The sequence below is a fragment of the Spermophilus citellus genome, assembly GCF_964194105.1.
Source record: "Spermophilus citellus genome assembly, chromosome: 3".
NCBI classification, from domain to species: domain Eukaryota; kingdom Metazoa; phylum Chordata; class Mammalia; order Rodentia; family Sciuridae; genus Spermophilus; species Spermophilus citellus.
The window spans coordinates 72,265,578-72,292,176 of NC_138184.1; the positions used below are offsets into that span (position 1 = coordinate 72,265,578).

The 26,599-nt window shown below is 43.2% G+C and overlaps 2 protein-coding genes across 7 annotated transcripts in view; one reads left to right on the forward strand and one right to left on the reverse strand.

The window, feature by feature from the left end:
• The window catches only part of CDC45 (cell division cycle 45), a 31,605-nt gene extending 29,932 nt beyond the window's left edge, over nt 1–1,673 (reverse strand). For all 3 annotated transcript variants that reach the window (XR_014021237.1, XM_081287832.1, XM_081287831.1), the window contains exons 1-2: nt 1,238–1,673; nt 1,031–1,090 (exon numbers count right to left, since the gene is read on the reverse strand). Coding sequence is in view for 2 of the 3 variants with exons in the window: in XM_081287832.1 (XP_081143958.1) it covers nt 1,031–1,090; nt 1,238–1,288 (111 nt within the window). In the remaining variant the exon portion in view is untranslated. The remainder of the gene's footprint in view (nt 1–1,030; nt 1,091–1,237) is intronic.
• Nucleotides 1,674–1,999: 326 nt separating this feature from the next.
• On the forward strand, nt 2,000–25,826 carry UFD1 (ubiquitin recognition factor in ER associated degradation 1). Of its 4 annotated transcripts, none has more exons than XM_081287836.1 (12): nt 2,000–2,200; nt 5,328–5,460; nt 5,831–5,863; nt 8,979–9,100; nt 12,384–12,514; nt 14,788–14,860; nt 17,394–17,462; nt 18,100–18,165; nt 18,414–18,461; nt 19,230–19,318; nt 19,911–19,992; nt 24,757–25,826. In XM_081287836.1, exons 2-12 carry the CDS (start codon nt 5,340–5,342, stop codon nt 24,829–24,831), a joined length of 909 nt encoding a protein of 302 aa, XP_081143962.1. In that variant the 5' UTR covers nt 2,000–2,200; nt 5,328–5,339; the 3' UTR covers nt 24,832–25,826. The 4 variants fall into 4 exon arrangements, with proteins under 4 accessions (XP_081143962.1, XP_081143961.1, XP_081143959.1 ...); XM_081287835.1 differs by having other exon boundaries at nt 2,038–2,186; XM_081287833.1 differs by lacking the exon at nt 2,000–2,200 and adding an exon at nt 2,207–2,428.
• Nucleotides 25,827–26,599: the final 773 nt, after the last annotated feature.

Below are 26,599 nucleotides of genomic sequence, written 5' to 3' on the forward strand. Positions count from 1 at the left end.
GGAGATTCCCCAGAAAACCTGGAATGAAACCACCATTTGACCCAGTTATACTCAGAGGACTTAAAATCAGCATACTATAGTGAAAGGACCACATCAAAGTTTATAGCAGCTCAATTCACAATAGCTAAGCTATGAAACCAAAGTGGGTGCCCTTTAACAGATGAATGGATAAAGAAAATGTAGTACATGTACACATGGAATATTACTCAGCCATAAAGAAGAATGAAATTATGGCATTTGCTGATAAATGGATGGAATGGAGACTATCATGCTAAGTGAAATAAGCCAATCCTCAAAAACCAAAGGCCAAATGTTTTCTCTATGCAGATGCTAATACACAATAAGGAGGGGAAGGGAAGAACAGAAGTTCATTGGATTAGACAAAGTGGATTGAAGGGAAAGGAGAGGAGATGGGAAGAGAAAAGACAGTAGAATTAAGTGGACATAACTTTTCTATGTTCATACATGACCAGTGTAACTCCACATCATGTACAACCACAAGAATGAGAACCTAATTAGAATAAGTTATACTCTATATATCTATAATGCATCAAAATGCACTCTTATGTATATCCCAAAAGAATAAAAAATAATAATAAAGGCAGAAAAAGTGAACCATATCAAAAATCTAATTAATAATCTTCCCTAATAGACTATGGACTCCTGTGTTTCTAATACTGATTATGACAACATTATACTCTCTGTTGTCACCGATTCATCTCTCTCTCAAACCCCACATTTGACAGGCCACTACAGGTTCAAAGGTCTCCCAAATTAAATCTTTCTTTCTTTTTTTTCCACCTGGGTTGTTACAAAAAGATACTAATTAGTATTTTTATGTAATCTTTCTCTGACCTCCAAGACTGCCCATACAAGGAGGTGACCTTTTACTCGCCCTTCTCTCACCTGCTCCTCACCTCCCGCCCTGCTCCTTCCCATCCTAGGCCTGCCTTACTCCTCATCTTCTGCTCCTGCCCAACAGTCCCTCACCTCTAGCCTCGCTCGCCCTCTTTTGGTCCGCAAAGCTCACCTGAAGTATCTTGCAGGCGCACAGAGCGTCCACGTCCGAGGCCACGAAGAGAAGGACCCTCTGTTTGGACAAGAGCGGGTGGATTGAGTACGGTAACCCGAACCCCGGCTACTCCCAGCCCTCTTGGCCTGGCCCACCCATGGCCTCACGTCCTCACTCCTTCTTCCCCACCCAAGGCCTTAGCGAGGGTCCTGGACTGGGAGTCACCTGGCTCTGAACCAGCTCGTAAAACTCCTTGCGGAAATCGGACACGAACATAGCCGCGGCGGCCCAACACCCTCGGCTGGGGCTGAGACACCAAAAGCCCCGGAGGCGGTCAAGACTCCCGCCAAATCACAGCCCTTCCGATTGGCCCAGGTAACCAACCAATAGGTTGTTTGTTCCCTCGCCTTTCCTCTTTTATGATTGGGCCATTTGGGGGATCGGCAATCGCCCTCCGCCATTCGAGGCTGGAAAAGTACCCCATCCCCGCCCACCAGCCGGGGAAGAAGCCTCTTTTCTGAGGTAGGACGTAAACAGGATTGCCCGCTTCAACTCAGACTCCCATTTACCCAGAAACCCCCACGTTTGGCGGACATCTTTACTTTGGGAAGAGAAGCCTACCACCTCACGCTGGGAATCTCAGAAAATATACTTCAATCCATAAATTAAACTAAGTTATATACCAATTGAGAAAGCAGTTAGGTTTTCAATGGACTCCTGGTCCAGTTTGAAGATGGTGTAGCTTACTTCCGCCCGATTCCACGATGGCTGAAGCAAAGGCCCGATCGTTCTAGATGCATTCTGGGTAGCGTAGTCAGCAAGCAGAATGGGCCCTACCAAATTCGTTTGTAGGGGAGTACTATCAAAACATAATTTTAAATAACTCTAAAGTCGCCTTTATATGAGGTAATAAGTTATTAAGGGGTATTTTCTTATATATGCTGTGTAATCTTTACGTCCTGTATCCTTCGCCTGGTTTTTCGTTTTTGCAATTGACGCCCGGGCTCGACACCCACTCCAGGTCCTCCGGACAGGCACTTCCGGTGAGCCTCCGGGGGTGTCTGGGTTTCAGTAAGAAGGCGGCGGCGGCGGCTTCTATAAAGAAGAGTTTTCCGAGTCCTCTGGTTCTAACGTTTTCTGAGAAAAGCGGCGTCTACGAAGGGTTTACATCATGGTAAGCGAGGCTGGGTAGGTGTCAGGGAGCTGGACTGAGGACAGGGCTCAAATCAGGGCCCAGCAGAGATGGACAGAACGATGGCGGAGATGCCGAGTCACCCGGGCCTGAGGCCGGCGGGTCTGCCAGTCCCGGACACTTCTGGAACGAGCTGGACCCTTAACTACGAATGCCCCTGTTCATCTGCGCTTGCCTGGGGCATGGTTTGCGTTCCCTCTCAGCTGGACTTGAGGTCCTTGAAGGTAGAAAGTTAAATTCTATCGTTGTGTCCACTCGTGGGTCTCACAAATGCTTGTCGTGCAACAGGTTTCCATTAACTCAGAGTTAACTGGGAATGTTGTTGGGGGTGGAGGCAGAAGCGGGAGCTCCCCACGGAGAATCTCTAGGGAGCATCCCCCTAGACGGGAACCTACAGCTTTTTGCCCTTGGAGGGTGAGCTCTAAGCCTGTGCTTCACGCCCTCGTATATACACAGTCGTGTTGTGTTCGGTGATAATAACGAACGATAGTAGGAAATGTTTTTTGGGCGCTTTTTCTGTTACACGGTTTTTCTTTAATGTCCTTATTCTTTCATCACATTTTATCCCTTTTATTGTATACAATCCCCCTGGAGGCAAAAATGGTATCATTTTAACCCCGTGAAAACTGAGATTTACAGAGATGGTTTACTCAAGGTCACATAAGTGAGGAGTGGAGATTTGAAACCAAGTCCATCTGGCTGAAAAACTGGCTCATAACCTTTGTATATAGATAGCATTGCCTAGCAGTTGCTTATTTTCTTAAAAGCAAGGAATGGTTATTAGATTTTCTCCCAAATGTTTTACTGTGAAATTTTTGTTTTCAAGTTCCTCCATGTAACAGACATTGAATACCTGATATGTGCCAAGCAATGTGCTGTGCATCAGAATTATATTATAAAGGAAAGTAAACTTTGGAGTCAGAAGCAGCAGGAGGAGCAGAAAGTCAGGTTTGTGGGGGAATAAATTGGAGGCAGGTTATTAAAGTCAGGTATCCTTTGCATGGTTTCCCCTTTTAGGTTGCAAAGGGAAGAAATGATTTAGATGTGGTAGCCAAAGTGAGAGATGCTTTAAGGAGCTCCTCACTCCTCTGGCTCTAATCAGATTTTTTCCATTATAACTTTTAATTTTGTCTGTTTATTATTTGAGTCAGGGTCTTGCTAAGTTGCCTAGGCTGGACTGGAACTTGTGATCTTCTTGCCTCAGGCTCCAAGTAGCTCTGATTACTGGAGTGTACCACTGTACCCTACCCCAAACAATTTTTACCCTGTGAAAGTGAAACTCTCCAGTTAAATGATAATGCTTCATTTTCCTCTCCTTACAGTCCCTGGCAATCACAATTCCATTTTTTGTCTCTGACTTTGATTGTTGTAGGTACCTCATGTAAGTGGAATCATATGGTGTAAGTTCTTTTATGATTTATTTTACTTGAGGACATAATGCCCTCAAGGTTCATCTGTGTTGTAGCATGTGCCAGTTTTTTTTTTTTTTAAGGCTGAATAACATTCATTATATGTGTATACCACATTTTGTTTATTTATCTGTTAGTTGGCATCTAGGTTGCTTCCACCTTTTGGCTAAGATCTCACTTTGATTTCTTTTTGTTTAAAATATTTATTTTTTTAGTTTTAGGTGGACACAATATCTTTATTTTATTTTTATGTGGTGTTGAGGATCGAACCTAGTGCCCTGTGCATGCCAGGCGAGCACGCTCCCGCTTGACCCACACCCCCAGCCCCATCACTTTGATTTCTTTTGGATATCTACCCTATTAGGAGATTTTACACTCCTCCTCCTCCTCCTCCTCCACCACCACCACCACATTTTTAGTTGTAGATGAACATAGTAACTTTTTTTGTTTATTTATTTTTTTATGTGGTGGTGAGGGTTAAACCCAGTGCCTCATACGTGCAAGGCAAGTGCTCTACCACTGAGCCACAATCCCAGCCCTACATTCTCTTCTTAAACATCATAATAATTGCAATACTTTGAGAAGATCCCAAATTGATGTTGCTAAACTTTGTCTTTGGATCTTACTTTCTGTTGTCACCATGTCTTCATTTTGCTTGTTGATGAGGGGCCGGGGGGCAGGTGCACAGCCCCACTGTACACCCAGAGGGACCACCGGCCTCCACCCCCGGGGTGGCCTGCTTGTTGGTATAAGAAAGCACAATGGTATAGCACTACAATGTGTACCTACTCTGATGTTGGTTACCATCACTATAGTGGTATTTCCGTAATGCCTAAATCAGAACCAGACACAGATTACTTAGTAAGAGATGTTTTTCAATTAATAAATGACTTTTAAATTAATAATAATAGAGAAAAAGTTCTAGGTGGAAGAAATTGCCAGGGAGGAACATGATAGGTTAAGAGACTGGGTCTGTCAGTAACAAGTGTCTGTGAGATGTACAGGAGGTTCAGCCTTGATTCTACTGATAGTCGGGGGGCGGGGGGAGCATCTCTGAAAAATGTTATGGACATTCTTGGGATGGCCTGTTTCATATTTTAGTAAGATTACATTACCCAAAAATGGTGAAAGCTAGATCTGAGAGTGAGACTGGGTGAAGCAGAAATAATTTGTTCATTTTGCTGCTCAGGAAATCAGAATATTCTGGGTAATCAAGTAAGAACACAAGAACACATTGTGTTCTTCATTTCCTCATCCATGTTTATTAGTGTTAATCACCACAATGTGCTGGGCACAGTAGAGCAGGCCTGTAATCCCAACTACAAAGGAGGCTGAAATAGGAAGACCATAAGTTCAAGGCCAGCCTGAGCAATTTAGTGAGACCTTGTCTCAAAATAGATTCTAAAAAGAAATAGGATGGTGGTTGATGCTAGAGCACTTGCCTACCATTAGCAAGACCTTGGGTTCAATCCTCAGTACACACACAGACATATACATATACAAAAGATGATTTTTGTTGTAACATTCCTTTAAGCTGGAGCGAGTGTGTGTGCCTGTAGTTGCCGCTACTCAGAATACCGAGGCAAAGGATTTTTTAAGCCCAGGAGTTTGAGACCAGCCTGAGCAACACAGTGAGACCTCTGTCCCAGGAAAGAAAAGAACCTTTTGTTCTAATATCTCTGTTCTAATACCAACATCTCTCTCTCTCTTTTAGTTCTCTTTCAACATGTTCGACCACCCGATTCCCCGGGTCTTCCAGAACCGCTTCTCCACACAGTACCGCTGCTTCTCCGTGTCCATGCTAGCCGGGCCTAATGACAGGTCAGATGTGGAGAAAGGAGGGAAGAGTATGTGCTTGTTTTTATTTTGAATAGTAACCTTTCTTGCCCTATGTCTGCGAAGCTTATAGCCTTCCCCAACCCTTAACTTTGCATGTGGGCACCAGAATTTAAGTTAAAGTGTGGCTTGTCTCAGATTTGCTAAGTGGGTGTGGGTGATAGGAGTAGGGTGCTAATTATGATTAGATTAATGTCCAGGAGCCTTTTATTCCTCCCAGGTAAAATTACATTAAGATTTTTTTGAAAGATCATTGTGAAATTTTAGCTACCTTAAAATACTGTTTAAAACTTATAAAAAATATAATAAGAATCGCATCTTGCCTTTTGTCTATTCTTTTTATTTTTATTTTCTCAATGTTTTTAAATATTTTTTCCACAGTAATTATGCCACCCTCAGCCCTCGATCAACTCAGTAAGTATTTTCTAAGTTACTCAAAAACTTAAGTAATATAAATACGAACGAATGACAGAAATCAGTCTAGGCTCTTTAGTGCATCCAAATGCAACATCTAGTTAGGAATCATTACTGGGGAGCATATACTGAACTGGGGAAGCCAGGGCCACAAGTGTTTGGGACAAAGTTATGTGTGGTGGCGGCGGCAACTATGCAGTGAATACTCAGCTTCTCCACTGCCCTGGGAACTTTAGGTCCTTCCTCTGTGAAGGGGGTTCTCTTCCCTGATCCTACCCACCCTCTATCAACTTGTCTCAGGACTCTGTCAGGATTAAATAAAGGATGAAGGACTGGGGTATGGCTTGGTGTTAAAGCACTTAGTAGCATGCTCCGGGACCTGAGCTTGATCTTCAACGCTGCGATAAATGAGTAAATAAAGGAAGAGTAAAGTGCTTTGTACAGTGCCAAGGTAGCTCATGCCATTGATTGTACTCAGTTGTTTTTCTTTTAAAAGAAGAAATCTTTGCTTCTCAAGAGGGTAGTGCATAGCTTCTCAAGCAAGAAGCTTCTCAAGCCAGAAGAAATCTTTGTTTCTCAAGAGGGTAGTGCATGTTTCTCATCTCAGTGTGTCATTGCATTCTGAGCATGTCAGAGATCGAGCTATTTATTATCTTCTGCTCTTTGCTTGTCTTCTGCCTCTTAGTAGAAGTGTGGATAAGATTCATAAGTTGTGAGAATGGCCATACTCTTCCTTTTCCCCCCAACCTTTTATCTCAAGAGAACAGCCCAGATACCACAGCCCCAGACACAGAATATCCTGATCATGGAGAGCCCTGATCACAGACACGGTTGAATTTCAAGACTTGGTGTTTTCACTTTGAATTTCTCCTGTGGGAGTCAGGAGACTGGAGGCTAGTCATAGGAACTCAGTGGTAGATTGCAGGGAAAGGTACTGAGTCTGCTCAATCTTTACACCTTGCCCAGCCTGACTTTGTGACTTGGCTTCTCTGGCCCTTGGTGTCCTTTTCCTTAACCAGGGACATCTACAGCACTTATACATTGGAGGTGTTGTGCTTTATGTATGCCCGACCCAGTCCATTTCATCCCAGCCCCTACCTAGGGTTAGTGACCCTTGAGCCAACTCTAGTTATAGCCATACACTGTGGAGGCCCGTGTCCATGCAGCAGATAGATAGAGCCAGTGGGTTCACAGTTACAGTACTGTTTGCACACTTGTCATTACAGAGAGGGAATAAGCCCCCAGAGAGGCCTTGGTTTCCAGACAAGCTGACCCAGAATCCAGATACCTGGTGTGACCCTTAGCACAGGTGTCCAGAAGAATTAGGGACTGGGTCAGTGGATCAAATCAGTGTTGTTTTGACCTCCTAAGTGATGGAAGAAACCCTTTTGTGCCTGAGTAAGATTGTGCAGGGAGGAGTCCTGATTTACAAAATACAAGATCACTACTCTGGAAGAGGTGAGGGTTTGTAAAGAGTTGGGAACATCAGGGTACTTCTCTAAATCATAGATTGTAGTTTGGTCATCAGTGAGTGGACTGGAGAACATTGGTATCTCTTCCAGCTATAGCAGTCTCAGATCCTTGGCTGGAGCCTGATCCAGGTCACCCCAGACCAACTATAGGCCAGCTTCTAACTGCTGTAAGGTGCCCTGAGGTTGGAAGGCCTGGTGTTTGGGCCCTTGGACCTTGTGCTGCCAGCATCAGTTACTCATGTGATAGTGGGGCCACCCATTCCCACTGCACCTTCATGGTGAGGTGTTTCTTTCTGAGCTTCTCTGGAACTTCCTGCCCAAGCTCTTCAATTTGTTTTAATTGGAGTTTTAGAGAGAGACCAGAAGGAATCTGCTTTACCTCCTGATGCTAAATGGACTGCTATTGATATGTTTGCCTAGCCTGACAAGCTGAAGTCTGCCTCAGTGGTTGAGTCCCCAGATTTAAGCAAGTAGACTGCATTTGGATCCCAGCATTGCCACTCTTGAACTATGTAATTGGGGGCATGTTACTTTATTTATGTGCCTTGGTTTCCCCAGTAACAAAAAGGGGATAATGATAGTACCTTCCTGGAAATTCTGGGAAGATTGAACAAGATCCTGGGACAGAGCAAACATCACCAGTACATTCTGAGATCCCTTCTCCCAGGGCCCTGGTTTCTTAGGTTTTCCTTCCTCACCTGGCCAGCCCCACCTTTCTCTGCCCCTTTTACCTCTTGAGTCAGCATGTAAGCAGTATATTATTATTATTATTATATTTTTTTTTGGTGTAGATGTACACAACACAATGCATTTTTTTATTTTTATGTTGTGCTGAGGATTGAACCTGGGTCCTGCCCGTGCTAGGCAAGTGCTCTACCACTGAGCCACAATCCCAGCCCTGTGTGCAGTATTATTTGCCAGCTCTTGCCCTCCACGCAACTCTTACCTCATGATTCACTGGAATGAGATGTAGTATATTGTGATTTGGCTGAGCCCATTGGTCCCAGACACAAAGTTCTGCCATGTGGTGTCTCATACCAGTTTCCCTTTCTGTTCCTGATCACTCCTATATTTGTCCTGGCCCAATTTGCCTAATTGACAGTTTGTCTCTGAACTACTTGGTTTCTTCACCTCCATATGTTTGTTTGAGCTACTTCTTCTCTTTGGATTCTATCCCTGACTTGCCTGCCCTGTGGCTGGTCTGTCCCCCTGACCCTGTCCCTTCCCTCCCTTCTCTTTCCATAGCACCTGAAGGCTCAGGTTATGCATGTTTTGTGTTCTTTCTTACCTTTCTAACTAGTAACCTTTGAAGGTGGGGCTTTTTCTCTGACACATGGTTGATACATTATTGACAAACACTTTTTAAAATGGTGATTTCAGAATATCACAGGTCTGTGCTGATGCTGCATGACTAAGTCACCAGACATTTCTGAGCTCCTCTTCTGGGCCATGCACTGTATATGTCCTTGCCTCACTCAGTAGGAGGTTTCTTGGGTAGAGGGTGTTGAAATTTGGGGAACAAAGCTACTGTAGGTAGCAGAGAGGCTCCTTCCAAGGGGAGACTGTTGGGTGAGCAGGGTATTTTTGCCTTCTAAGAAGCCATTCCTTGAGTTATCTATCTCATCCATGCTCTTTCTTCTTAGGCCGACTTAATATTACCTATCCCATGCTGTTCAAACTGACCAATAAGAATTCGGATCGCATGACACACTGCGGAGTGCTGGAATTCGTGGCTGATGAGGGTATCTGCTATCTCCCACACTGGGTGAGTGAGGCCGTCAAGCTCTCTGGAGAGTGTGCCCCTTGGCTTGTCACATGTGGTGTTCTCATAGGCAAAATCACCCCCTAGTATGTGTGTGCACACTTGAGAATCCTGCGCCCCTCAACAGAGTGGCCCAGCAAGAGGAGTGGATCCAAAACAATTCCCTATACCATTCCATAAAACACTGTGCTTAGCTGTGGACCCATGTTACTTGACTTGTGGTCACATGACTTGAAGGACTTCATTGAAGACTTGGGTGCAAACATCTCGGTACATAAGAGCCTCCAGAACTTGCCCAGGGGCTGGACACTTTAGAGAAGCGAGCAAAACTGCACTAGTGTTTTAGGGAGGAGCCTGATGTTGCATGCATTCCACACCAGTGGCCTCAGGAACCACATGCTTCCCTTTTCCCCCTCCACTTCTCTCTAACCTACTCCTGCCCTCTCCCTGACATGCTTGCTTTAGGAAGCCCATGGAAGGAAGCATGTTTCCTTCCTTTTGTGCTTTAATTTTGCCAGGTACACTTAGAGTGTCCAGGATGAGCAGTGAGAGGGGCTGCAAACACACAAAAGTACTTCAGCTACCATACCTTGAGACCCCATTGCTAAGAAAGCAAAGTTCTGAGGCATAGCCTACTTCCTGCTGGTTCCCTTCGTGGTGATTGCCACACTTTGAAAAGCATGGTCCTCCTTCTCCCTCATCCTCCCCCTTCCTCCCCTCCTCCTTCTCTTTCTTCTCCCCTCCCTCCCATCTTCCCTCCCTTCCTCTTCCTCCCCCCCCCCCCCGCCCCCTGTCCTTTTCTCTTTCTGAGATTGAATATAAGTTCCAAAGGTCCCTTCTCATTTGCAGGAGACAACCTTGCCCATGCCACTATGAGCATGGTTGTCCTTTAGTCGGGTCCCAGGACCCTTCATAAGTGGCATACCTGACGAGCTTCTCCCCAATATGAGCCCTGCACTTGCACCTGTTGCCTGACTTTTCTTTTGCTATCTCCTTCCAGACTGACTGGGCCTCTGATCTTACACTTGCCTCCTACTTTGCCATCCTGAGAATTTGCCACTCAGTATCTTGTCCTTGTGTATTGTCTGCAGGTGCATGAAGCCATGTCCTACTCATCTAGTACTATGTCTGGTCATTGAAGTTGCTCTGAGTTGTTGAAATATTTGATAGCAACTATTTCTTCAGTCCTTTCTGTTCCTGCAGAGACTCCTCTGTGGATTATCTGTAAAGGTGAAAGAAGAAGTGGTGACACTGGGATTATACTGTATCTCAGAGGTTCTTTTCCAATCCACAGACTTGGAGTTTGGGTGGCTGCTTGACTCTTTGACAACTTTGGATTAGGAAACTAATTGAACCTTGAGGAATCTCTTGACCTCTGAGAACCTGGCCTTTCAGATCCTAACATGAGGAAGTTGCCTTATGCCTCCCAACTGCTGTTTAAGGCAACACAGGGTGTGGGAGCAAGTGCTTTTCCTGCGCTGATTGGTCAAGTCCATCCCTCCCAGAGCTCCTGAGTTACTTCTGGGAGCCAGGCTAAAATAAATGCTGGCCTGTATTCTAGCAGCTGGGACCGCAACTGCTGACTTATACCTTTATTCCTTCCTGGGGCCACTTGCAAGCACTAAGATATGCACCAGACCAGATGCCTTTTGTACTGTGTGTGCATCACCACAGAACTTGCCTTGGGGCTGGATACCGCCAAACTGGTGGACTAGGTATAGAGCAAGATTTCAGCTCCTCCTCCCCTCCCTCATTGCCCTCAGCTTATTTCTCACCACAAGCCCTAATCTAACCCTCACTTCTGTCTCTCTGTCTCAAGCCTTCTGTGGCTGTGTCCTGCCTCTTGACTGAGGAATCTCCTCCTACTCCCACTACAGTACAGGCTTCCTCCAGCCTGTGATCACAACCTTGCCCTTTGTACTTCAGGGCCTCATACCACTAATGTCCTCTTCCTCCTCACTGACAGATCACTCAGAAAAGTCTGCCCAAGGGCCTGGGGTTTGACCTATAGCAGGCTGACTCAGCCTTGGAACATTTCCACTCTCCAAAGTCACAATACCCTCAGTTCAAAGCCAGCTGCCTTGCAATCCTACTGTAGCTCCCTGTGTCATTAGAAGGAATGACAACCCCTCCATTGCTGTCATTTCCAGCTTGATAAGTGCCTTTCAGCTCAAGTGTGTTGAGGCCTCCATAGGCTTGTCTTAGGACCCACTCACTCTTGAACTTTGCTCATGGCTGGGCCCCTGCCTTCCTTAAGGTATAGCTGCTGCCCCAGTTATGCCCAATTCTCCAGATAAGCTCCCTTTCTCTTAACTGCACCATAACTCCCTGTCCCCCATTTCTTGGGCTGTTTGGGTCACTTCCTAACTGCTGCTCTTGATGAAGTATTCGCAGAAGAACATGATGTCCAGTGTGGGGTGGGACTGGAGAGTGGGGTGTGGATAGAGAAAATGAACTAAGCCATATTTTGCTTACTATTGAACTGTCAGGGCAGGCTGTGCAAAAATTGGTTTTGTGATTCTCTCTATCCATGTATTTATCTGACATTCTTTTCAAGAAGGTTTAAAATAAGACAAGCAAAAGCCTATTCTGGGACATGCAGAGTTCTATTTTCCTGGCCTAGTCTTCTTTACTCTGACCTAAGTCTCAGGCACACTGTAGTGGCTGTCCTCACTAATATGCTGTATTCTCATAGGCTTTGTTGATGTTTCCGTCTTCCACCTCAGCCATCATCTGCTTTACTGGGTTTTTAATAGAAGAATTACAAGAATGAAGGGGGTGGCTCTCAGTTTTTTATAACCCTCTATAGCAGATATCTCTGGAGTCTTGTCACTACTTCATGGCCTTAGCCATTTCAAGCCATTCCATAGTAGCTCAGCTTCATCTTCTGCTATTATTATCCTACCTTAAGTATAGCCCTGTTTACCCAGATCCTTATAACCTGTTGGTGGGACAGTTTAGGAACCAGGAACTGAGCATTCCAGGAATTCCAGAAGGCCTGTAGCTGGAGGCTGATCGAGGTGCCCCAGCAGAGATATAGCATACTATTAGCTGCAGCAGCCTTAGCCCCCATTTCTTGGCCTTCTTCTTTCCACATGGTTCCCTCACTTGATTTTTCATTTTTTCTGATGTTGTATCCCAATTAAATTACCTGTTCTCAAGTCTTTTGTCTCAGGCTCCTCTTTTGAGGCCCCAAGTAAGACTTTGGCTCATCCATTGTACAACTTGATGATAACTCTGATGCTGCTTCATTTCCAGGAGTTTCATGCAGCATTCTTCCTTTTAGATGATGCAGAATTTGCTGTTGGAAGAAGGGGGCTTGGTGCAGGTGGAAAGTGTCAACCTTCAAGTGGCTACATACTCCAAATTCCAGCCTCAGAGCCCAGACTTCCTGGATATCACCAACCCCAAAGCAGTGTATCCTTTTGAAATAAGAAGGGTTCCTCTAAATGAAAGATTGGTATTCAGGAGCCACTAATAACAGGTGCTTTGCTACTTTCAGAACCACATGTTTGTGGTTGAAGTTATGATTTAAGAATAATAGCATTCAGAACTAGGGATGTAGCTCAGTGGTACAGTGCTTGCCTGGCATGCACGACGCTTTGGGTTTGATTGTCAGTACCACAAACAAAAACCAAAAAAAGCCAGCACATTGACCTGACTCCTCGTCCTGAGTGCACTAAATGTTCTGTATGCCTCTTTGATCATTTTCCAGACACCCGTAGAAGCCAAAGTGGAACTCTTCTTTCAGTTGGACTTTGCCCCCTGGCACAAAGTCTAGTCTTTTGTACATAGGTGCAATATGTACAGTGGAAGGTAGGGATGACTCACCTGCCTTCACCCTCCAGCCTCTGATAACCCAGCTCAACAAAGAACTGGCTAGTCAGTTCCATAGTGTTCCCAGGCTTAGGACTCAGTCATTCCATCATAGGTAATGTTGACTGACTACAGCAGAAAGCAGATGTTTAGGTTCTAGTGATTTATTTCTTTTCTTTTTTTTCTTTTTTTTTCTTTTTTTGCAGTACTGGGGAAGGAAGTGACCATTGTGGGTAAGAGGTATACTGTCTGTGGACTGTGATCAAGATCTCTTGCTTGGGCTAGGGATGTAGCTCAATGGTAGAACAGTTGCCAAGCATTCACAAGGCCCTGATCAATCCTCAGTACCACAAAACAACAACAACAAAACTATAGTTTGATGGCTTCCATTAGCTTGTTAAAATCGTAATACTAAAGAGTGTGTATTTAACTTTTTCCTTTTTTTGTGATGCCAGAGATTGAACCTAGGTCCTCATTGCATGCTAAGAAAATCTTTACCACTGAGCAACATCCCCAGCCCTATTTATTTTTTAAAATGCATGCTTTTAAAAAAATTTAAGAGCTGGGCATGGTGGTACACATCTGTTATCTCAGCTACTTCAAAGGACTGAGGACATAGGTATGTGGTGGAGCACCTCTGGGTTTAATCCCTAGTACTATTTACCCAAAAAAAAAAAAAAAAAAAATGAACAACATGGAAAGGTAAAATATAAAAAAATTTTTAAAAGGTGCCTTCCTCCCCATCTGGTCACTCTCTAGGCCCACTTTCAGAAGCAAGCTGCATATGAGCCATATTAAGTCCTTTGCTGATCATGTCCCGACACAGTGGCCTCATTGAGCCCCCTACTGATTGGGTCCTGGATGAGGGGTGTGTTGGAGATCTTCCTATGGGAAGATCATACATTATTCCTCAGAACTCTGACCTAGATATATTGGGCTGTTAGTGACCAAGAAGGGGTCCTGAATCTGTGGTCATAGCTCCTTTTGATCTTTGTGTTTTTATGCATATTGCAATGCAAACTTATTGTGGGATTGTTTTCAGAGGCTGTTTCTATTGGCCTGGATAACTTGTTAGTGTAGAGAGTAATACTTGTGTTAGCTGAAAGTCAGTTGGGTGTTCCCCTGGTTTGACTGACAAGATAAAGGTAGTCAGCATATAACATGGAAGGTGGGGAGCTTGTGCTTTGGCATGTGCCAGGTCGTGCAGAAGTAATGCAGGGAGCCAGCCATCCCTATCCTCCAAAACCAAGAAATCTGTTTTAGTGTAGTTCAGGCCCAGCGCCTCCAACCATTGTGGTCAAAGTCAAAACATGCCCTTGCAGCGTCACTGGGAGTAATAATTTTTTTTGCAGTACTGGAGATTCAATTCAGGGCATTCTACCACTAAGATATGCTCCAGCCCCTTTTATTTATTTACTTTTTGAGACAGGGTCTTGCTAAGTTGCTGAGGTTGACCTGAAACTTATAATTCTCCTGCCTCAACCTCCCAAGTTGCTGAGATTACAAGCCTGTACCACCACACCTAGACTATTATTATTACTTTTTTTTTTTTTTTTTTTAAATTTTGAGACAGGAGCTCACTCAATTGCCTAGGCTGTCCTTGACCTTGTGATCCTTTTGTCTCAGCTTCCATGCCTGGTTAAGCTGTGTTTTGAAGTTTCTCTTGTTTTTTATTTTTGTGGTGCTAGGGATTGAACCCAGGGACTCATGCATGCTAGATTAGCACCCTCCTGAGGTATATCCCAGCTCAAAGCTGTGTGATTTTATTTCCAGCATGCTACACTACATGTACCTAATGGTAACTTCTCATAGACACTTAATTTAGACTGAAGGTATACATTTTGCCATGTTGCCTTGACAGTGTGTGTCTGCAGGTTAGAAAATGCATTGAGAAACTTTGCCTGTCTGACCACTGGGGATGTGATTGCCATCAATTACAATGAGAAGGTAGGTGAGCTTTGTTTAACATGGATTGGACCTAAAAAGAACCACTTACATTGTCTATTCTGGTGTTTGGGGCTTCTTTTTAAGTGAGATATTCCTGGATCTTAGTATCTCATTACTGCATGCTATTTGCTTTTTAAAATTTTATAGCCATAATTCACAAATCCCATTTAAGGATTGATTGCACTTATAGGTAAATAAGCTTAATATTGCTATTCTTAATCATATCTCTGTGGACCACGTTGGTGAGGCTGTCAATTCTCCCTCTATTAAAAAGGTCTTTATTATATCTGTAACCTAAGCCTTTAAGGCTTTTATATAGCTGTAGGGATCTAGAAACAGAAAAGCTGGATCCTTGTCTTTGTGATTTCTTCCCTTGGAAGCAGACAAGTCCTGGAGGAGCTGGCCCTGCAGTGGGTTGAATGTTGTTAGGTACCTTGGGTACCTGGCTCTTGCTGGGGACAGTGTCTCTTGGAGTCACTTCCTCTTCTCATGGGAGCCCACAGTTTTATTTTTTTTAACTCCAGTTTTCCATTAGCAGCTCCTCTGGGTTTAGCCCCTCCTGATATAGGTTCATATGTTCAAATGTTCATATGTATCAATCTGTGCTTCTTGAGTGTCTGATCGTAGATAATTTAGCTACAAAGTGAAATGACATGTGAGTTCTCTCAGTTCAGGGGGCCATCTGCTTTCCATATCCATGGAAACACATTTGCAGGAGGATATAATAACTGGAACTCCTGCCAGTAGGCTGTTCTGTCATAGGCGTGGCATACAGTAGTGTTGATGCCTCTTGTCCACTGTGACAGTTGACAGTTGACCACCATGGGATTTCTGCCAGGGCTGACTGCTGCTGTCCAGGAATGACCCCAGCCTGGTTTAGCCTACTTCCTCTGTGACGAATGCTCAGCTCCTTTACAACATTGTCTGGTCCCTTTGGACTGGGATCCCCACAGCCATGTCACAGGAGCCTTGTGGGTTAGCCTGTTCCTCCTTCACAGTATTTAGAGGCAACTACTTGGTGTCAATGTAAAGATCTAGCTTCTTATCTGAAAGTTTCCCTATATTTGAGGGATCTTATTCTAATAACCTTTACTTTCCTGTTTTGTGGGTTTCAAATTATATGTTTCTATTTTTTCTTTTTGTATAAACGAAGAAATATTCTTGTCTTTAGCTTCATGGAGAATATTTTAAGTATTGTCTATCTTAATTAAATATTTTAAGCTTTTTGATTAATTGTAGGTAGCTTTTGTGATATTGTTCTTAATACTCAAGTAATAATGCTAACTTTTTTTTGTAAGTACGTTGAATAACAGGTACCTAATTATTTATTTTTATGTGGTGCTGAGGCTCAAACCCAGCGCCTCTCACGTGCTAGGCGAGTGCTCTACCGCTGAGCCACAACCCCAGCCCCAGTAATGCTGACTCTTAAATTGATGATAGCTGGGTGTGGTGGCGCACATCTGTAATCCCATCAGCTCCGGAGACTTAGGAGGATCACAAGTTCAAAGCCAGCCTAAGCAAAAAAGTGAGGTGCAGAGAAACTCAGTGAGACCCTGTCTCTAAATAAAATACAAAATAGTGTCGGGGATGTGGCTCAGTGGTCAAGTGCCCCTGAGTTCAATCCCTGGTACTCCTCCACCAAAACGTATATATATTAAATTGATGATAAAAGATGCCGCTGATGATTTTACACAGTAAGTTGAGGGTATTATAATAAGATATACATTAAAGCACAGGTTTAAATACATACTTGAAAAATAATTTCTTCCCTTTCTGTATTTTTTTGTTGTTGTTATTTTGCATTGCTGGGGATTTGAACACAGGTCCTTGTACATGTTAGGCAAATGCTCTACCACTGAGCTATGCCTCTAACCTGTTTTTTACATGTGAGCAAATGTAATTCATCTAAGTGATCTATTGATAGGCATTTTGGGTACACACTATTAGTAGTATTGGAATGAGCTTTCTTAGAATTTTCTTCTTAGGTACTTAGCCTAATTATTTACTTGGAATAAATTCCTATAAGTGAACTTTCTGGGTCAAAGGGAGTGTCTTGATTGGTCATGGTGGCACACACCTGTAATCCCAGCAACTCAGGAGGCTGAGGCAGGAAAATCAGAACTTCAAAGCCAGCCTCAGTATTTGAGCAAGCAACTTAGCAAGATCCTGTCTCAAAATTTAAAAAATAATAAGTAAATGGAAATGGCTCGTGTTGTAGCTCAATGGTAAAGTGATCCTGAGTTTAATCCCCAGTACTCCCTAAAGAAATGAAGAGGGGAAAAATACAGGACTGTGTTTTGCAATATGATGCATAACTATCTAATTGGAACCACATATGGTGAACAAACATCTCTTGAGCAGTTGACATAAAGGCAGCCCACCCCTCAACTGAAGGAGGAGGTGCAGCTGTGTGATGATGTCATGGGAATGATGGTCCTGTCCACAGGAGTCTGGTAGCCACAGAACAGGGACATTGCCAATCCCCAGTGCTGCCTCACAACTGTCCCAACTGAGTTCTGTATTTTTTCCACAGATCTATGAACTACGGGTGATGGAGACAAAACCTGACAAAGCTGTGTCCATCATTGAGTGTGACATGAATGTAAGTGACTTTGTGGTTTCAGTGAGCTCAGATCAGAGCTTCTGGGGGATATCACTCAATCCCTGGGAATGTTTGGATAAAGAGGAGGAAGATGCTATCAGAACATCACGAGGTGACCATTCACCTAGTGATCCATCCCAGGAAGTAGGGGTGGCAGAGTTTGCTTATGGTGCTGAGGTGGCTGAATTTATGGTCAGCTCAGATCTGCCAAGGAATAAATATTCTTAAGAGCCAAGGAAATTTTCTCAGATTCCTGAATAGGAATAAACCATTGATGTACACAACATCCTCATTGCTGAGCCCCTCCCGCCGAAAAAAGTGATGGTGGATAGACAGACCCTCTTGATGATGAAATCATAAGGAACTAATTACACAAAACACATACACACAAATACATGTAGAATCAGAAAGCTCTGTATAAGAGCAGTATGTTTTCTAACATTGACATCCTGGTAGTGATGCAATGCTGTAATTTGTGATGTGTCCTAATTGAGAAAACTGAGCATAATGTATAGGCATATCTTTCAGTATAATTTTTTAGAACCATGTGTGAATCTGTAGTTGTCTTAGTTAAAATAGATAATGAAACTGAGTATGACCTTGTCTCAACATTTTACCTTTCATTTTGACAATACAGGTGGACTTTGATGCTCCCTTAGGCTACAAGGAACCTGAAAGACAAGTCCAGCATGAGGAGTCAACAGTAAGTGATTTCTCCAGAGTCCCTTCCCAAATTCTCATGCACTTGATCTTTTTAGTACTAGTGCTTCTTTATGTGTGACCTCTGTTGGGGCTGGCATTGTCATATCCCCTGCTTCTCTTCCCTCTTCCTTGGGGGACAGTGTGTCCAAGCTGATGCAGGGTAGGAGCAGCATTAGTAACTGGAGGCTCAGGGTGAAGCTGGATGTTCATGCTTAGAAATTTACCTCCTATTTTCTGTCTCCCCATCAGGAAGGCGAAGCCGACCACAGTGGCTATGCAGGAGAGTTGGGCTTCCGTGTGAGTACCAGGCCACATGTTTTACTCTTTGTGCTTCCTTGAATCAGAACATTCACTGCAAGCTGTTCTCTGTGATGGTCTGTGGACATTAGCAGGGGTTGTGTTCTGGGTACCTACATACACAAGTCAGACACTTGCTCAGTTCCTAAATTGTGTTGCATATCTACTTTCTCCTAGAATCTTACCGACCCTGTAAGGAACCCAACTTTATTTTTTTTTCCCCATTAAAGAAAATTACCCTATTAAAAAATTAAATTAATACAATGGACATATCCTTCCTTTAGGTTCAACAGTATTTATTACTTTTTCTCTATTGCTAAAAGTATGTCCTGTTTTTTGTTTGTTTTGCCTACACCATTTGAAAGTAAGCTGGAGATATGACCCTTAGCATGGCCTCTGGCCAGGCTCACTGAGAAATAGGTGGAGGTGGCTCATGTGCAAGCACTGGGATGCCAAAAAGCAATGGAGGAGACATGATTGGACATTCAGGAAGCTAAATCTGGGAGGCGGTCACAACAGAGGCTTTAGCCCACCCACAGGGGCTTGAACTAGCCAAGCCTTTCAACCACTGGCTGCTGGCTGCTCTAGGGTCAGGCAGCTCTTTTGGATCTCAGTAGTACCTTGAAAGGCTGGGTGGAGAGATCTCCACTGCCAATAATCCATCAGCTGGGGTACAAGGACTTTAGTTCTAATGGGTCTGGGCATCACCCTCAGGCACATGTGCGCTCACCCTTGAAGTTCAGCATGCACTTCTGCTTGCTTGTCTAGGCCTTTTCTGGCTCTGGGAATAGACTAGATGGAAAGAAGAAAGGGGTAGAGCCCAGTCCCTCCCCAATCAAGCCTGGAGACATTAAAAGGTAAGTCTGTTGTAACTGCCCCTGCTGGATATTTTGGCATTGTCCAAGGAGGGGCTGTGTCAGACCCCTGCTTGCTCTCCTGGTGTTGGGGGACCATGATATTAATGGGTTCAGATACCCTCACAATAGACTCTCCTCTGGCAGCTGTCATGGTGGGGATAGGGATGAGATGTGTCAGCTGTCTACTGAGTGTAAATAGGAGAATGCAAGTGACACCTTCTTTAACCCATTCTCTTAAAGAGTAAGATGAGAGAGTGTAGCCCTTGTTGGGGGCTCTGTGTGGCTTGAAATGACTCTTCAGCACAGGCCAAACCCCTGCCCCATACCCAGTATTTATGCTAAACCAGGAAACCATTTGTCTTCTGGATCCCTGCTAGAAAAATGCTGGGGATTACTCAAGGGCTGACCAGAGGCCTAGGTAGTATATAGCAATATATCTCCAGAAGAGTAATGGGGGATACTTGTTTTGTTGTTGTTGTTGTTGTATTGGGGTGGGGGTCTTTTTTTTGCTTGCCCTCCTCTTGATGTTAAAAGTGAATTTTAGTCCTTTCCTCTTGGAATGAACATTTCTATTTTTGTCTCTTCTTCACAGAGGAATTCCCAATTATGAATTTAAACTTGGTAAAATAACTTTCATCAGAAATTCACGTCCATTGGTTAAAAAGGTTGAAGAGGTGAGTTTATTTTATTGGTAATGAGAAGTATTTTTTTTTACTAGTGATGACTGGGATTCGTAATGATTCTGAATTGGGCGTTTCTGTTTTGTGTTCCCCATTCCTGGGGTCATTATTTTCTTAATGACCTAATTCTGTAGAATATAGGCTGAGGCCTGGCAGTCCAGGGGTCAGGAGCTGAGGCCTGGCAGTCCAGGGGACAGGAGCTGACTCAAGGCTCTGCCACTGAAGAATAGTGTACCCTAAATGGGCCTTATATTCTGCTTGCTTCTCATATAGAGACCTGGTACTTCCAGTCTCTTAACATCTTCTAGCTGAGTGGGATGGTTGTAAGATAAGGGAAGGAAAGAACTGAGCATCCTACAGACATGAACACTTCAAGACTGTATGGCCAGGCCTCACAGGCACTTTGCACCAAACATCACTCAGTGTATTGCAGTAAGAGGGCAGGCATTCAAGTTCCTAAGTTCAGGCCATCATAGTACTCTCGTCACCTAGCAATGGTGACCAGCATGATATAGGTGCCAACTAGTAATGTTGAGTGCTTTATGTGTAACAACTCTTAAATCCCTGGAATAGCCCCAGGAGATGGCTGCTGTGATTATCTGCATTTGTATAGATGTATATGTGAAAACCCAGAGGTGAGGGCTCTCTGAGCCTGCAGTCATAACTCCTGACCACTTTATAACCCACTTTTGTGCCACTACATGCTGAAAGTTACCTCCACTGAGACATGACAGCAGGCCTCCCTTGGCCTGGTATGCGTCTGTTATAGGAAATGAGGTCTGACAGGGGGGAAGAGGGGGAGTTGGCTAAGGTGAGGGTCTGCCTTGTGGGAACTTACTTCAGGGTACTAGGTGTTGGCTCATAAAATCTAGCATACCCTGTCAGAGACTGCCCTCAGCACTCAGTAGTTGTGGCTGGATGCAGTGACCTGAGGTGATGAGAGTTTCTAGAATATCCACATTTTAGACCCTGTTTTCTTGGTTCCTTTTCTCAAAGGAGCAGACCTTGGGGATCCAGGAGTAAGGGAGAGGGCAGATGTGCTGTGATCTCTTTTCAAGATGGTCTGCCAGTCACTGGAACTAGTCATCAGCCATTTCCTGACTGCCGGGCCCTTGTTGGCCCCTCCTGACCCCTGAACTGTAGCATTTGGATTGGTTGGGAGCAGACACCATAGTGTTGTCTCTACACCCCCGTCCCACGTGCAGGTGCTCCTGGCTATAATGTTTCCACATTGGCACAGTGTTAGGGATCTTCCAGGTTCAGACCAAGTATATATGCTTTCCTAGTCAGACCTCATAAGTCCTGAGGCCTCAGTGTGGGGTGTCCTTTTGGTATGGCTCATGGCTCATCATCAATTATAGATTCACAAAAGGGAGAGTGAGGCTGGCAGGCATAAACAGATTTATTTATCCATAATTTTTTAAGAAGTGTATGATGAAAGATGGGATTGAGCTGATTCTGTGGCATTTGCCTATAATCCTACTGGCTCAGGAGGCTGAAGCAATGAGGATCAAGGGCTGGGATTGTAACTCAGTGGTAAAGTGTTTCTGAATTCCATCCCCAGTATGGGTTAGAGACGGGAGAAGAGGATACCAAAAAAGATAGACTTAAAGACATATACTTAGTTCTACTCCATCCTGAAGCCCAGTAGAGTTGTGGTTACAGGCAATGAGACAGTAAAGGTTGGAAGAGGAGGCAACTCCAGCAAGATTTTGGAATCTTCAGAGTAGAAGGACAAGACGATGGAAAGCTGCATCCTAAGTTGAGTGTGAGAAAAGCCAAGAGGCAGTTTGGTATAGATTGTGGAGCTCTCAAAAGGCACTGCTGGAAATGAGGGATTAAAGATAGAATACAAAACATTAAGAACTGTAGCAGTCTCCCTCCCGGTACTCCCGGAAGAAGGTATCAAAAGGTCTCTAGACTAGGGCAGTCAGCCATAGTGGATAGCAAGACCAAATGAAGAGTGAGAAGGAGAGACAGTTTGTACCCTGAATGTTAATGCCCTTTATGTTCTTCCACTACTTGGTCCCCAGTATACTGGCAGACAGTCTTACTCATTATAGTTGGAGGTTGGAGCTTTCTCTGTACAGACTGATGAGCCTAAGAAAAAAGACCTAAAGATAATGACAAACAGTAGTGTTTCCCCAAGGAATGTCTGTCCTACCCAGCTTATCCCAGACTGAAAACCACAGTCAGAAAGCTTTCAGTTCCGGGATGGGAGCATGGCTCTGTGATAGAATGCTTGCCTAGCATTTATGAGGTCCTGGGTTCAGTATCCAGCACTACAAAAAAGAAAAAGTTTCTAGTTCTACCACACAAGTATTAAGAATTGTGAAAAGAAGCTGGGTGCAATGCCATATACACTTGTAATCCTAAGACTGAGATGGGAGAATCACTTGAGCCCAGGAGTTCAAGATCAGCCTAGATAACATAGTGAGACCCTATTTCAAAGACAGAAAATGGCTCAGCGGTAGAGCGCTTGCCTAGCATAGGGGGGACCCAGGTTCGATCCTCAGCACCACATAAAAATAAAGGCATTGTGTTGTGTCCATCTACACCTAAAAAATAAATTTATTTAAAAAAAAAGAAAGAGGGGTAAAGAAAGAATGGAAAGGGTTGAATTGTGGAAAAAAAAAAAAAAAAAGACCAGAAAAACCAAAGGAGCAAAAACTATCAGGGAAATAATATCTCCAAATGAAGGACCCAACAATCAATGAAGATAGCTCCACATTGAAGATATTCTAGGGATCACATTGAAGATCTTCTAGAGAGAAGATAGGTGCCATTGGGAAACAAGGACATCATCTTGTTAGGACACATGTAGGAAGCTACAAGACAGTGCAACAGTATCTTTAAAATTCTGAGGGGAAATAATTTTCAACCTAAAAATCTGTACTTATATGGGCTGAATTTTGTCCCCCTCAAATTTCTCTCTGGAAGCCCTAGAATGTGGTTGTATTTGGAAATAGGGCATTTTAAGAGGCAGACTAACACAATTATCAATGAAACATGAGAGTAGAAAAAATTTATTTCTGAACACATAGGACCTCAAAAAAAAAAAAAAGCCTGCTTTTACACCCTTTTTCAGAAAGCTATTGAAGAATGTACCTCACTAAAATGAAGGAATGAGATAAAAAAAAAAATAAGAAAGCTAGATTCTCCTGGAACTAGGGAGTCCCCATCATCATGGATAGCACCTGGACAATAGCCAGTCCAGGAAGGGCAGGCTAAAGGCCCAAGAGACATACCTTCCTCAAGTAGAAGAAATCAGTGCATACCTGCTATGATCCAATGGGTGGAAGAGAAAAACCAGATAGTTATTCATACCAAGACAGATAAAAGGCTATTCAGGAAAGGAAGACTATATGGCTCAGCTGTGACTCACCTTTTTAAGACTGTCATCACAAATATTGAATTGTCCCACCAAGGTACAATATTTTGTAGTAATTGGGGGTACTAGGTGTGAGGTTATATGTTAGAAATCCTCTTCTTCCATAGAGGAAAGTCAGGGGACAATATCTCAGACTAACTAGGAATAAAAGCACGTGGAAAAATACAAATTTGAGGCCAAACTGGGCAACTTATGGAGACACATTTATTTATTTTTCTTGGTGCTGGAAATTGAACACAGGGCCTTGTGCATGTGAGGCAAGCACTTTACCAGCTGAGCTAGATCCCTAGCCCTGGGAGACATTTTTAAAAGGGGTGGGGATAATGCTCAGGGGTAAAAAATTTGCCTGGTATGCATGAAACTCTGGGTTTCATCCCTATACCATAAAGAAAAGAAAGTATATGAACCCTTATATCCATGAATTTTGGGAAAAGTCAGGTGTTTGGAATATGAAGTTGCTTAACACTGCAATTTATAATACTACAATCTTGGAAATAACAGAAATATCCAGTGGAAGAAGACTGGCTCTCCTTGATGGAGTTCTCTGTAGCATTTGGAATGTGCTAGATAAGAAACTCATCAGCTTGAAACTTCAGAATTAGAAAAGTTTATATATACAGAAAAATAACAGGAAATGTTCTTTTTAGGTGATGAAGTTATGAGTGATTATTCCATAAAAAGATATCCAAATGGTCTCTAATGTATTATAGTTCTACTTAGGATTTTTCAACTTTACAAAGATGTGAAAGCAATGCATGGAATTTTGAATTTTGATCTTTTGCTGGGCTAGTGATAAGCAGTATGATCCTCTCTGATGCTAGACAATAGGTCTGAGTCACAACTCCCTGTCAGCAAAATGATTATGAGGGGAAACAACCAATATTCCACAGTGTGATGTGTTACTAAGTTAGAATATTTGGTTGGTTAGGTGTTTTTTTGTTTGTTTTTGTTTTGTAGTACTGGGGATTGAGTTCAGAGGCCAGATCACCAGCCCTTTTTATTTTTTGAGACAGGGTCTCACTAAGTTGCTGAGGCTGGACTCAAACTTGGAATCCTGCCTCAGCTTCCTGAGTCTCTGAGATTATAGGCATGTGCCACTGTGCTCAGTTGGTTAGGTGTATTAAATATATTTTTTAACTTAATATGATATTTTTCAACTTATAGATGAAGAACTTTTGTATATTCAACCTGAAAACCTTTTGTAAACTCAACTTACAGTTGTGATTCTGTGGTTTTGTATTTATATTTTAAGAGTTTTCTGGTTACAAATAATGTGGAAGAAAAATGGTACTGATGTGTACACAGAATAAGGCATTCATTGTAAACCTCCAGGAAGTTTCTGAAAACAGTCTTATCTTCACATCTAGGATGAAGCTGGAGGCAGATTTGTTGCTTTCTCTGGAGAAGGACAGTCCTTGCGTAAAAAGGGAAGAAAACCATAAGTTGGGACTGTTGACTGGAAAATAAAAGAATCAATTGCAACATATTGGCTTTTAATTACTGGCTCTGACAAGGATGAGACTATCATCAGAGAATGCTGTTACTTAAGGTTTGTTTAGCATTACCTAAGAATTATCAAGTTTGACTTGGATGTGGAGCAGTAGGACTTTGTGATTGTGTACTTGATATTGGGAAAGAGTAAGAGCTGTCTCTGAGGTTCCATAGTCAGTCACCTCCTCACTACTTCATGCTTGCAGCTCAAGGGCTCTCCCACTCTGCCTCAGCACAACAGAGTTTCCTCATTTCTTACAAAACCAGTGGAGGAATTGAATTGCTGTAACTTAAGGTGTTCTTTCTCTTCATTTTTACTTTTCCCAGGTCTGTTGCATAGACATTGTATCTGGCTTAGAAAAACATGGTTTAAATAGATATGTGCTCTGTAAATAGTGGCTCTCCCACTCCTATGGTTGCAATTTAAGTATTTGAGAAAGGGTGTTTTTATTTTTGTTTTACATATTGAGTTTTTTCAAAAGTACCACACCTATGAAGGAAACCTATACGATGATTTCTTGTGGAAATAACTGGTTCCTTAGTTGACCTATTCTATAATAAAACAACTCCATGATGAAACCAAATATGACTGTTAGAATAAATAAATGCTGAAGATATGTTCCTCTTTCTCCTCCTTCCCTACCCTTACAGTTTGCAATTTTAATTTATTAAATTATCCAAGGTTCTAATGGCCAGTCTTTTTGTTTGGTTTGTTTTGTTTGTGCTAGAATTGAACCCAGGGTTTCAGGAATACTAAGCACGTATTTTACCACTGAGCTGCACCCTCCAATGCCCCATTTTTTATATGTTTTAATTTGGTCTCAAATTGTCATTTTCTATAATGTGAGATCTTTTGACCTGCTAATCCAATTATTTTAAATTTAGTTCTTGAGAATAATTCTAAATTGAGAATTTTCAAATAAAAATAGGCAATGATTGAAATGTGGATTGCCTCTAAATGTTTGATTAAATACTAACATGGATTGGTGGTCAGGCCACTAACCAGTAAAGTGCTCCTTTGGCCTGCCTTCTGGAGGAAGTATGGACAAACAAGGCTTCCTGACAACTGGAGTAGAGCTGATCAGGCCCATGTAAGATCCCCCATATACCAGAATTTACCCTTTATAGATAAAATGATCACACTCTGGACAGGGTTTCTCTTCAACACTCAGGAGAGGATGCCCTTTCCAAGGTAGGCAACACCAGAGTCCATGCACCCAGAGCATGAATGAGTACCATATTCTGGGCTTGATCCTGTAGCACAAACCATCATCACTGGCAATGGATGGTGACCTACCAGATCCTCCACTTAGGTGGTCTCAGTTTCACATCAGAGGTAAAATCCCTCCTTAGCAAGTAGGCAGCCTCCATTTGCAGGATCTTGGTAGCTAACAAATTGTCATTTTGTGCATAATGAATATCAATGTAAGTCCTGGCCCTAGGTTTTTATATTCCTTAAGCAATACTTGGCTTTATGCAGTTAAACTCCTACTTCTTTACTGGAGACACACTTCCCTGCCTGCACCAAAGGCCTTCTGGTAGCTGTTTGGGCATTTCTGTTTGTTTGTTTAAAGTGATTCTAGGGACTGAACCTAGGGCCTTCAGCATGCTAGGCAAGTGCTCTCCCACCAGCTACATCCCCAGGCCAATTAACTCATGTCACCTGGAGCACTGGGCCTGGTGCTTACTGCTATGGTATGGCCTACAGCTCTTCACAGG

Coding starts and splice junctions, on each gene's coding strand:
- UFD1 (XM_081287833.1), top strand. CDS start 2,255: ATGGACAGAACGATGGCGGAGATGCCGAGTCACCCGGGCCTGAGGCCG. Junction 12,515..14,787: donor ATCACCAACCCCAAAGCAGT/GTATCCTTTTGA, acceptor GTGTGTCTGCAG/GTTAGAAAATGCATTGAGAA. Junction 18,462..19,229: donor CAGGAGAGTTGGGCTTCCGT/GTGAGTACCAGG, acceptor TTGCTTGTCTAG/GCCTTTTCTGGCTCTGGGAA.